Genomic DNA, 13100 nt, shown 5'->3' on the forward strand with positions numbered 1-13100 from the left:
CGACGCCCCCGCTGCGCACCGTCGCTGCGCACTTGTCTAGCAGCCATCTTAAATGGCCGGCTGGATATCACGTGGGTCCTGGCAGGGCGAGTGTCTCTCCCTCACCTAAGATGGCGCTGAGAGTGGAAGGACTTCTCCCCACTCCAAAATGGCGCTCGAAATCGGCGCGATGATGCTGCAGTGCCCCCGAGTCCCTTCTATCCCACAAATGTGGGTATGTGGCGTTTATAGTGCGGGTAAGAACTCCCTTATTTCCCCCTAAGCGGTAAATAAATGATAATTAAAAGCGCGAAGCGCTCGACGCAAATTACATAAAAACGAAGCTATGAAGCAAGTAATCTTTAAAATGTTACAGGCAAATGAGGAGCGTTATGCGCGCAGCGCTAGAGCAGCGTTAGCAGCTAGATCAAGGTCAGACTGAGCGAGGTAGGAGGTCCTACTGATATTACCTCCTCCTCCAATGCGTGGGTCCTGGCAGGGCGAGTGTCTCTCCCTCACCTAAGATGGCGCTGAGAGTGGAAGGACTTCTCCCCACTCCAAAATGGCGCTCGAAATCGGCGCGATGATGCTGCAGTGCCCCCGAGTCCCTTCTATCCCACAAATGTGGGTATGTGGCGTTTATAGTGCGGGTAAGAACTCCCTTATTTCCCCCGAAGCGGTAAATAAATGATAATTAAAAGCGCGAAGCGCTCGACGCAAATTACATAAAAACGAAGCTATGAAGCAAGTAATCTTTAAAATGTTACAGGCAAATGAGGAGCGTTATGCGCGCAGCGCTAGAGCAGCGTTAGCAGCTAGATCAAGGTCAGACTGAGCGAGGTAGGAGGTCCTACTGATATTACCTCCTCCTCCAATGCGTGGGTCCTGGCAGGGCGAGTGTCTCTCCCTCACCTAAGATGGCGCTGAGAGTGGAAGGACTTCTCCCCACTCCAAAATGGCGCTCGAAATCGGCGCGATGATGCTGCAGTGCCCCCGAGTCCCTTCTATCCCACAAATGTGGGTATGTGGCGTTTATAGTGCGGGTAAGAACTCCCTTATTTCCCCCTAAGCGGTAAATAAATGATAATTAAAAGCGTGAAGCGCTCGACGCAAATTACATAAAAACGAAGCTATGAAGCAAGTAATCTTTAAAATGTTACAGGCAAATGAGGAGCGTTATGCGCGCAGCGCTAGAGCAGCGTTAGCAGCTAGATCAAGGTTTATGGTGAATTAAGCATATTCAGAAAAGGGGGTGGTGATGGACAGAGTATCTGAATTAAACAGAACACTCATACCCAGTCAACAGATCAGGGCTTGATCCATCACCGTTTTTTAGCTCACTGCACCATCCCAGCTCAGAACCTGGCTATGTGCAAATCAGTCTGTCCCTGGCACAGTGCATCATGAGAACAGGGCAGACTAAACTACCAAGCCAATTCTTCACCAGAAAGGAGACAAGCTTGCGGGGACCGGTTTCTGGCATTTCAGCCGTCGTCGGCCCGGCTTGCTTGAATCCTGATGGTGCAGTGAGCAAGGGACTCATGTCTGAGTATACCCTGCCACACCTATAGTGGCCAAAAACGATTCTGAATCGTTTTGTCCACCATAAGCGTGGAAGGGTATACTCAGATGTGAGTCCCTTGCTCATTGCACCATCAGGATTCAAGCAAGCCGGGCCGAAGATGGCTGTGATGCCAGAAACCGGTCCCCGGAAGCTTGTTTCCTTCCCAGTATAAGAATTGGCTTGGTAGTTTGGTCTGCCCTGTTCCCATGATGCACTGGGCCAGGGACAGACTAATTTGCATATAGCCAGGTTCTGAGCTAGGATGGTGCAGTGAGCTAAAAAACGGTGATGGATCAAGCCCTGATCTGTTGACTGGGTATGAGTGTTCTGTTTAATTCAGATACTCTGTCCATCACCACCCCCTTTTCTGAATCGTTTTGTCCACCTTAAGCGTGGAAGGGTATACTCAGATGTGAGTCCCTTGCTCATTGCACCATCAGGATTCAAGCAAGCCGGGCCGAAGACGGCTGTGATGCCAGAAACCGGTCCCCGGAAGCTTGTCTCCTTCCCAGTATAAGAATTGGCTTGGTAGTTTGGTCTGCCCTGTTCCCATGATGCACTGGGCCAGGGACAGACTAATTTGCATATAGCCAGGTTCTGAGCTGGGATGGTGCAGTGAGCTAAAAAACGGTGATGGATCAAGCCCTGATCTGTTGACTGGGTATGAGTGTTCTGTTTAATTCAGATACTCTGTCCATCACCACCCCCTTTTCTGAATCGTTTTGTCCACCATAAGCGTGGAAGGGTATACTCAGATGTGAGTCCCTTGCTCATTGCACCATCAGTATTCAAGCAAGCCGGGCCGAAGACGGCTGTGATGCCAGAAACCGGTCCCCAGAAGCTTTTTTCCTTCCCAGTATAAGAATTGGCTTGGTAGTTTGGTCTGCCCTGTTCCCATGATGCACTGGGCCAGGGACAGACTAATTTGCATATAGCCAGGTTCTGAGCTGGGATGGTGCAGTGAGCTAAAAACCGGTGATGGATCAAGCCCTGATCTGTTGACTGGGTATGAGTGTTCTGTTTAATTCAGATACTCTGTCCATCACCAACCCCTTTTCTGAATCGTTTTGTCCACCATAAGCGTGGAAGGGTATACTCAGATGTGAGTCCCTTGCTCATTGCACCATCAGGATTCAAGCAAGCCGGGCCGAAGACGGCTGTGATGCCAGAAACCGGTCCCCGGAAGCTTGTTTCCTTCCCAGTATAAGAATTGGCTTGGCAGTTTGGTCTGCCCTGTTCCCATGATGCACTGGGCCAGGGACAGCCTAATTTGCATATAGCCAGGTTCTGAGCTGGGATGGTGCAGTGAGCTAAAAAACGGTGATGGCTCAAGCCCTGATCTGTTGACTGGGTATGAGTGTTCTGTTTAATTCAGATACTCTGTCCATCACCACCCCCTTTTCTGAATCGTTTTGTCCACCATAAGCGTGGAAGGGTATACTCAGATGTGAGTCCCTTGCTCATTGCACCATCAGGATTCAAGCAAGCCGGGCCGAAGATGACTGTGATGCCAGAAACCGGTCCCCGGAAGCTTGTTTCCTTCCCAGTATAAGAATTGGCTTGGTAGTTTGGTCTGCCCTGTTCCCATGATGCACTGGGCCAGGGACAGACTAATTTGCATATAGCCAGGTTCTGAGCTAGGATGGTGCAGTGAGCTAAAAAACGGTGATGGATCAAGCCCTGATCTGTTGACTGGGTATGAGTGTTCTGTTTAATTCAGATACTCTGTCCATCACCACCCCCTTTTCTGAATCGTTTTGTCCACCTTAAGCGTGGAAGGGTATACTCAGATGTGAGTCCCTTGCTCATTGCACCATCAGGATTCAAGCAAGCCGGGCCGAAGACGGCTGTGATGCCAGAAACCGGTCCCCGGAAGCTTGTCTCCTTCCCAGTATAAGAATTGGCTTGGTAGTTTGGTCTGCCCTGTTCCCATGATGCACTGGGCCAGGGACAGACTAATTTGCATATAGCCAGGTTCTGAGCTGGGATGGTGCAGTGAGCTAAAAAACGGTGATGGATCAAGCCCTGATCTGTTGACTGGGTATGAGTGTTCTGTTTAATTCAGATACTCTGTCCATCACCACCCCCTTTTCTGAATCGTTTTGTCCACCATAAGCGTGGAAGGGTATACTCAGATGTGAGTCCCTTGCTCATTGCACCATCAGTATTCAAGCAAGCCGGGCCGAAGACGGCTGTGATGCCAGAAACCGGTCCCCGGAAGCTTGTTTCCTTCCCAGTATAAGAATTGGCTTGGTAGTTTGGTCTGCCCTGTTCCCATGATGCACTGGGCCAGGGACAGACTAATTTGCATATAGCCAGGTTCTGAGCTGGGATGGTGCAGTGAGCTAAAAACCGGTGATGGATCAAGCCCTGATCTGTTGACTGGGTATGAGTGTTCTGTTTAATTCAGATACTCTGTCCATCACCACCCCCTTTTCTGAATCGTTTTGTCCACCATAAGCGTGGAAGGGTATACTCAGATGTGAGTCCCTTGCTCATCGCACCATCAGGATTCAAGCAAGCCGGGCCGAAGACGGCTGTGATGCTAGAAACCGGTCCCCGGAAGCTTGTTTCCTTCCCAGTATAAGAATTGGCTTGGTAGTTTGGTCTGCCCTGTTCCCATGATGCATTGGGCCAGGGACAGACTAATTTGCATATAGCCAGGTTCTGAGCTGGGATGGTGCAGTGAGCTAAAAAACGGTGATGGATCAAGCCCTGATCTGTTGACTGGGTATGAGTGTTCTGTTTAATTCAGATACTCTGTCCATCACCACCCCCTTTTCTGAATCGTTTTGTCCACCATAAGCGTGGAAGGGTATACTCAGATGTGAGTCCCTTGCTCATTGCACCATCAGGATTCAAGCAAGCCGGGCCGAAGACGGCTGTGATGCCAGAAACCGGTCCCAGGAAGCTTGTTTCCTTCCCAGTATAAGAATTGGCTTGGTAGTTTGGTCTGCCCTGTTCCCATGATGCACTGGGCCAGGGACAGACTAATTTGCATATAGCCAGGTTCTGAGCTGGGATGGTGCAGTGAGCTAAAAAACGGTGATGGATCAAGCCCTGATCTGTTGACTGGGTATGAGTGTTCTGCTTAAATCAGATACTCTGTCCATCACCACCCCCTTTTCTGAATCGTTTCTAGTGTGAAGCGCTCTGACACCTTCGGGTAAAGTCTGCGCTATATAAAATCGCATAAATAAATAAATAAAACAAAAAAATTCCAAACATCACCAGGCCCCCACAGCAAGACCCATTCTTCCTCGCCCACTATGCCCTGAATGTGAAGGGCTGTGGGCGAGGTGTTAAGACTAACACCGTTTCTGGGCTGCATGGGCGCCAGGGGGCCGAGGTGCAAATGGCTCAAAGGCCTGAGAAACACCTGGCCCCCAGGGAGGCCGATTATTGCAAACAATCACCCCTCCCCAACCCAGCCTCGGCTTGATTGCTTGGGAGGGTACGGGTGAAGGAGAGGCCACAGCTGACAATCGCTGTCTGGCCGCACTGCGAGGCTGCTTTCATTTTCTCTGTCTCTGTGCACTCTGTGGTCCGTTTTTTTTTCTCCCCTTTCCTAGTCCACTCTCTGTGGACTGGGACAGGGGAGAAAAAAAACGGCCCACAGAGGGCACTGAGGCACCGGCCCTTCGGCCCATGCCCGAATGCCTGCCTTGCCAATCCGCCCCTGGAACCAGGCATCCACCTAAACCCGCTCGAGCACCCCCGCATAAGTACAATATCCCAATCACCCTTCACAGCCCAAGTGCCCCCGTCACCAAAACAGTCTTGACAGCGCTGCGCTGTCTGCTCCACAACTGCAGATCTGCAGTAAAACACAAACTTGAAATCTCTGATATCATCACCGTTCACAATATTGACATGCTCTTCCTCACAGAGACCCGGTTCAAAGATACTTCTCACTCTATATTTGATATCCTATTACCCACAGGCTATTCTATATTTAGGAATGACAGAACTGACATCATTGGGGGAGGTGTTGCAGTCATCTTTAGAAACTCCCTTCAACTTAAGGCTTCTCATATTAGCTCCTTCCACACATTTGAATGCCTTTCTCCTGAGCTTCAATTGCACCACCGCTCACCCCTCAGATTCCATGTCATTTATCGCCCGCCTGGTAGTGGCCCTTCATTTTTGGAGGAACTCACTGACTTCATCAGCGACCAATATTCGCGAAGTGACAATCAGACCTTCGTGGGTGACTTCAATCTCCACTGGGGTGTACCGCATGACTCTTCGGCGAACTTGCTAGCCACCTTCCTCTCCGCAAACGATCTTATCCAACACTGCACAGTATCAACACACTCTAAGGGCTCAATCCTGGACCTTGTTATTTCTAAAGCAGGCATGCTCTCAATCACTACCCCCATTCAAGTAGACTGGTCTGACCACCTCCTCATCCCATTCTCTCTTCACCTATCACACTCTATAACCCTTGGTCAACCTAAGAGGGCTACCTCCTGGTTCCGGGATGCGAAGAATATTGATGTCGGACCCCTCTGTGAATCAGCTTTGTTATCACTTCCAAGGCTAGACCCGAACCTAGATGTTGACAAACTCACCTCCCAAAGCCTCACAGTCCTTGCAGCCGAAATCAATAACGCTGCTCCACAAAAAAGCAAAAAGATAAGGCCCACTCCCTCAGCTCCTTGGTTCAACAAAGCCCTCCACAAAGAAAGGAAGCAGCAAAGACTCCTGGAGAAACAATGGAGGCAAGTGCCCTCCACAGATAATTTGGCCACGCTTCGCTCAGCAAGATCCAAGTACCACAAGCACATCTTCCTTGGGAAAGCATCGCACTTCAAAACCCTTCTTGACTCAGCCAAAAATAGACCCGAAAAACTATTCGATCACATCAAGATTCCTAACTGCTCCACCAACCTCCAAGTTGGAGGATTCTACAAAGCAAGCAGCGGATTTCGCTATATTCTTCTATGAAAAAGTGAAATCACTTGTGGATCAGGTCGCTCACCCTACCCCTCCAGAGGAGCGCAAACCCTCAGCCATTTGGCAGAACTTCGACCCCATCTCTGAAGATGACCTCTTCAAGTTCATCCGCGAAACAAAGCCCTCCAACCATTCCCTGGACCCCATCCCCAGTGCCATGCCATCGACTTCTACACCCATTCCCTTTCCTATTGGACCACTCTGGTCAACCTCTCCCTTTGTCAAGGCTCCCTTCCTGTCTCCTTCAAAACTGGGCAGGTCACCCCTCTGCTTAAAAAACCCACTGCTGATGCGAAAGACCTCAACAACTTCCGCCCCATCACTAATCTACCCTTTCTTGCGAAGATCACAGAAAGATGTGTAGCGAAACAACTCTCTCGTCATATCAAGGACAATTATCTTCTTGACAATTGTCAGTCCGGCTTCATCCAAAACTGCAGCACTGAAACAGCCCTACTGCAAGTGGTTGATGACGCGCTGAGGATACTCGATTCGGGGGGGTCCTGTCTTCTAATTCTCCTTGACCTATCTGCAGCCTTTGACACTGTCAATCACAACACTCTCCTCAACACTCTTCAACAGAGAATGGGCTTGGAGGGCACTGTGCTGAGATTGTTTGCCTCCTTCCTCTCAGATAGATCCCAAATGATCAAAATAGAGAACAGTCTTTCATCTCCTGTGGCGGTAGGTCAAGGTGTTCCGCAAGGCTCTATACTTGCACCCACTTTGTTCAATATCTATTTAGAACCACTGGGAAATCTCCTAAGTAAATCCGGGATCCACTATTATTATGTTTCTTATATAGCGCCTGAATCGACCCCCGAAGGGGTATCTCCGCGCTTGCCTTGGGAACCCGTCCTGGCTTTTCCCTGTGAGATAGCCCCTACAGGGCATCCCCAAGGTGAAAGCCAGGCATCCCGCCGCGGGGGGGGCCGTTGTGGAGATTAAGCAAGCTTAATGCCCAGAGTTGCAGAGTGTGAACCCATGATTAGGTCAGGCACCGAAGCGAGAATTATCGAGTCCATGGACATTTGAGCTCAAGACCCTGCCGCGTCGGGAATTGAACCCTGGTCCCGGGTCTGACCTCTGCTTCAGGGTCTGCCTGCTCTAACCAGTGAGCCACACTTCTCCACACTATCGTCTCTATGCAGACGACACGCAAATCTACCTCAAGGTTGCCTCCACTCACGATCTCTCCATCCTAAGCTCTACACTCGACTCCATTCAAAACTGGATGTCAACTCATCCACTGATTCTGAATCCCGCCAAAACTGAATTCCTCCTCCTCACTCTCTCCTCCCCTGGTTCAATCATGGATGGATCATATGAATCTACTTAACAATAAACCCATCATTGTCGACAGCGCAAAATCTCTTGGTGTCATACTCGACAAAAAACTCAATCTAATCTCCCACATTAATTCAATTGCAAAGTCTGCTCGATTCCATTTGCGCCTTCTTTGGGAAATTTGTCGCTTTTTCCCGGAGCAGGACCTTAAAACCCTGGTGCAATCGCTGGTCCTCTCCGGACTGGACTACTGCAATTCTCTTCTTACTGGCCTCCCCAAATCCCACTTGTCCCCTCTTAGATCTGTTCTCCATTTAGCAGCTTGTTTCATTTATGGGGCCAAAAGAAGCGACCACGTCACACCGATGTTGTCCACCCTCCGCTGGCTTCCCATCGTGGCTAGAGCTATCTACAAGACTGCCTGTATTACCCACAAAGCCTTGCACCCCTCCTCTCCTCGCTACCTGCCGAACAAGCTGAAACTCTCTGGTGGCTCTAGACCTTCACGTAATGCAGAAAATCTACTGCTTGAACCTTCCACTTTCAAGAAGGAAAGATCGATGGCCCAATCCTTTTCAGGCAACGCAGTGAGAATATGCAACTCACTTCCGCCTCAGCATCGGACCACCACCTCCTCCCAGGTCTTCAAAACGGACTTCAAAGTTCTCCTCCTCCAAAGACACCTCCTACAGAAATTCACGCCCTCTCTATTATCTGAAGGAAGACCTCCCATCACTGAAAACTATTCTCCATGACTATGGAAGTGCCTTCCCAGTGTGTTCTGGTAGTTTGAGTGTTTACCATTTATTGCAGTATTATCCTTGTACCTGTGTATGGTACCCTTTTGTAACTTGCACCCGTCACTTTTCTCCTGTAACACACTGCCTTGCTACCTCTCACATTTTGTTTGCTGTTGATACTTGCACAAGTGCCACCATTGCCTACGTAACGTTTGTTCTTGTGCCTCTGTGTCTAGCATATATTGCAGTATTATACCTCTAATTGTACTTTGTTTTCTCTTGTAACCTGCACACTTGTCACTTTTTCCTCCTGTATTGCACTGTTTGCTACCTCATGTATTTTGTTTGCTCACAATTGTCACTTTTACCTCATGTAACTTATCGTCTGCTTTTGTAATTTTGTTCATTTGTAATTTTCTGTTCCTATTGTGAAGTGCTCTGACGTCTTCGGGTAAAGTCTGCGCTATATAAAAACGCATAAATAAATTAAGTAAATAAATAAACAATCGAAGAATAGGAGGAACAAATAGGAAAGAATAACCACTTGAAAGCAAGTACACTGAAAGAAAAAAATGAAAATCAATAGGATGGCTGTAAGCCCACAAAGTATATACAACATCTTGAAGAGACCGCACACCACTGTGTAGACTTGACCTAACGAGTACAGACTATTTAATGGTTCAGACATTTGCAGAATCTTATCATGTAAACAGATAACCCGTATTTTCTTTGGGGAATGTGGCAACCCTAATCCTGGCGCTTTTTAGATCTGCCCAGTCTTCATCTGCAAAGAGGAGGACTTAATGTGGAGTTCTATTTGCAGTGGTATCCATATTCTTGCTTTATCCGATTGGCGTAATAATTACTGTTGATCTAGATTTAATGCTCTAAACTGGCTATTTGTACACGCTACGCAAAAATAACTAAATAAATAAATATACTATGATGCCACGGTTAAGAAAAATTTTATATAAAGGTAAAAACACAGCTGTGCTTAGGTAGCGAAAGTATTTTAAATCAACACTTGACTTTCCTAAGACACATTCAATCTATACCGCGAGAGGTCTTTAGGTAGGTATACCCCGCCTCCTGCGCCATGAAGCCCTGCTATGCAGTCTTTCGTTCATTTCTTACGACGTCACAATTTCTATCATCCGGAAGTGAAGATCGCTTCATCGAACTGACGCTTGAGCTCCGACAAACAACAACACGCCCATCTACCAGGCCCAACCATGTCATCTCAGGGGAGGCTAGACAGATAGCCTGAAATTGAGAGCCTTGTTTCAGTACAGCGTGCCAGGGTGCTTGGCACACATTTAGTGTAAATATTACTAAAGGAATTATGAAGGTAGCCGGCCGTGGAGTGCTTGGCAGAAGCCTAATTCTTATCTGAATCATTCTGTCATCCCCTCGGCTCTGAGTGGATGCGCCGACAGGGCAGAGAGGAAAGGCGGCCACGCCCCTCTTTGGCCGCTTGTCATTGAATGTTGTTGTTGTGCTCTCAGCCCGGAGCCCAGCGGCAGCAGGTTGTGGCAAAGCCGGGGGTGTGCGGCAGTCGCGGGGAGCCCATGGCCGCGCTGTGCGGGGAGGTGGGCGCCGCATCGCTGCCCAGCGAGCTGATTGTGCACATCTTTTCCTTCCTGTCTGCGCCCGACCGGCTTCGGGCCTCGGCCGCTTGTTCGCGCTGGCGGGACTGTCTCTTCTACCCGGCGCTTTGGCCAGAGCTGCAGCTCAGCTTGCGGGTGTCGCCCGCTGAGCGGCCGCGCCTGGAATACCTCATGCGCAAGTGCGGTTGGTTCGTGCGGGAGCTGCGGGTGGAGATCGCCGCTGAAAACTATCCGAACGCCACTTCCACGGGTGGAGGGGACCTCGCTGGCTCCGACCCGCAGCACAGCTCTCGTTGGATGGACGTGTTGCGCACCTACCTGGAGCTGGTGCTGTGCGTGCTGAGCAGCATCAGCAACAACAGGTAGGCACGATGCGGCTCGGTTGCCCCAAACCTATTATTACCACACCTGTTACGTTTCCGTTTGATGTTCCCTGAGTGTGTTTATCTTACGGATCTGATTGCGTGCATTGTAATGTTAAATATACGTAGTTATTTTTCTCAACGTTGTGACTGTTATTTTTGCATTTGCGCGGACATATTCTCCCTGGTAGGTTTACGAGGTGATACAGACGACAGGAATAAGATTATTGGAAACTAATGCGCCTGAAAGTGGGAACATTCTCCCGCCTGTGTCTGTCGCTGATGCTCTGGGTCCAGCTGAGCTGGGCCAAACCCTCTTGCTGCCAAGAGTAAACACAACATATATTCGATGGGACGAATTGGCTTTGTAGCAACGGTTATACTCGGCAGCCCTCAGCATCTTCGTTCTAACGAGGATCGTTACACACCCTCTGCCTTGCCTGCTAAGTAAGACCTTCAAATGGATCCCCCTTGAGCACCGAAAGACTGTCACTCACTCCCTGGTCACCAGCAGGCTTGTTTACAGCAACGCACTCTCTGCCGTAATAAACAAAAACCTCACTTTCAAAGTACAGAACATCCAAAATGCTGCCGCAAGACTGGTCCTCAACCATCCAAGACAATGCCACATCTCCCAGCACCTGCGCACACTCCACTGGCTCCCCATCGAAGCTAGAGCCGCCTTCAAAATGCTAACCCACGCTCACAAGGCCCTCCATGGCACCGGACCAGCATACCTGAACAGCCGACTCAAATTCCACGCATCCCAAAGGACCCTATGATCAGCCCAGCTCTCCTACACCGTGGTCCCCACACCAGAAATACCAGATCGGGAGGCTGCACCTTCAGCGCGGCCAGAGCCTGGAACAACCTTCTGCTCCACCTCAGACAGATAACATCGCTCCCCATCTTCGCAAATAATCTCAAAACCTGACTCGTCGACAGACCCCCTCCTTGATGGACTGGAACCTGCGAACTCCCAGAGCCTTGAGACCCTACGAGTGAGTAGTCCCGCTTACCAAACACCTGATTGATTGACTGATTGGAATGCAGGCTCACCCTCAACTCCTTTTTCATGAAAAACAATGTTTTGGATGCATTGTGAAGGGTAACAGAAAGGCACTAAATAGCAAGCATTTGCAATGCAATAGTCTCGCATTTGAGAGAGTTTGAGTCATTGGCATTGTAAATGAAAATGCCTTTTATTTTTGTTTTGAAAACCTGCAAGCTGTGCGCAAACGCGTACTTTTTCTTATAGTTGTTTGTTACGAGAAGCAAGGCTTGTCAGAAACTGCGCCTCTTTTACTGTCAGCCTTGCCTCTTGTGAGCAAGGACTAAAAGTACAAAGTGAGTGTTTACGCACTGCTTGCAGGTTTTCAAAACACATAAATAAAATTGGGGAGTGGAGTTGGCCTAACAGCTAGGGCGGTTGACCTCGGGTCTGGGGAACCAGGTTCGAGTCTCGGCAGGGACGCACAACATCCTGTGATTCTGGGCAAATCCCTTGATCTCCCCGTGCCTAACAAAAAATGAATGTGTCCTCATGTAACGCAACTGGTGCTCATGTAAAGCGCTCTGATACCCGATAACCTTCGAGTCCAGTTCGGGTTATATAAAACTGTGTAAAATAACGATAAAAAAAATATATTTATGTCATTTACAATTCCAATAGCTCAAATGTTCGCGAATGCGAGACCTATTGCATTATAAATCCCTTTTTGTTTGTTTTTGGTTTTCTCACAATACTGAGAATATTGGATCAGTGGAGAATACCCAGTTCTTATGATAATTCAATTAAGTTGATTACTGGGATAATTACAATTATCATCTGCAACTGACCAAATGACCTTTTTGCCCACTTCCCTCCTTCTCACTCACTTGTAGATAAGCACGTTTGAATGTCACCAATTTTCACTTGATGTCACAATGTATTCACTCAATTTTATTCTGCGCCGCTTTTTGTAAATTGTAAATAAATCATGTGGAAACAGGGTTATTTATGAATGAAAAATGCAATTCATAGATTAAAAGTAATTGGTTACCCTGAACCCGTGTGGTATTGGATCTGCGTTGTGAGCAAGCTCCTTGCTTGGAGCCCTGTACTAAGTAATCAAAGAACCATTGTGAATTAGAATGAAATAATGCTTATATTTAAGTAATCAGGTCGTATACCCGACAGAACCACTGTTTATATGTAATTGTATTGCCCAGGTTCAGAGGGATACTGGGTCACCCCATGGTGATTTATCTTGAGAAAGGACAGTTTCAGTAGCCAATTGAAAAGATGTGCGGAGCTTCAAGTCCAAACCTGACAGCATGTCTCGAAGAGACATCGCAAGCGCTGCCTAGGCAAGATCTAAAAACTGTTCTTGACAGGCCAAACGAAGGACCGGTTGACTTGTGCACTGAATTCATGCATGAACGTTGTGACCTTTTATGTGTTCATGCATAATGCATTGATACATAAATTTTGTAACGAAGAACCTATGACTTGGAAATCCTTTAACTTTCTGTTAATCACTTTGCTTTTCCTTGTCGCCGTATTTACATATGAGGTATTGTTCATGTCTACAGAATGGAGCTCTTGGTTCGAAGTTAAATG

General features: G+C 48.3%; 1 protein-coding gene across 1 annotated transcript in view; it reads left to right on the forward strand.

The window, feature by feature from the left end:
• Positions 1–9971: 9971 nt before the first annotated feature.
• Positions 9972–13100, forward strand: part of FBXO33 (F-box protein 33) — a 116946-nt gene continuing 113817 nt past the window's right edge. Inside the window, exon 1 of the mRNA XM_086937345.1 lies at positions 9972–10498. Coding sequence (XP_086793471.1) covers positions 10014–10498 — 485 coding nt within the window. The 5' untranslated portion in view covers positions 9972–10013. The remainder of the gene's footprint in view (positions 10499–13100) is intronic.

This window comes from Lissotriton vulgaris, chromosome 9 (genome assembly GCF_964263255.1).
Source record: "Lissotriton vulgaris chromosome 9, aLisVul1.2, whole genome shotgun sequence".
Classification (NCBI taxonomy): Eukaryota; Metazoa; Chordata; class Amphibia; order Caudata; family Salamandridae; genus Lissotriton; species Lissotriton vulgaris.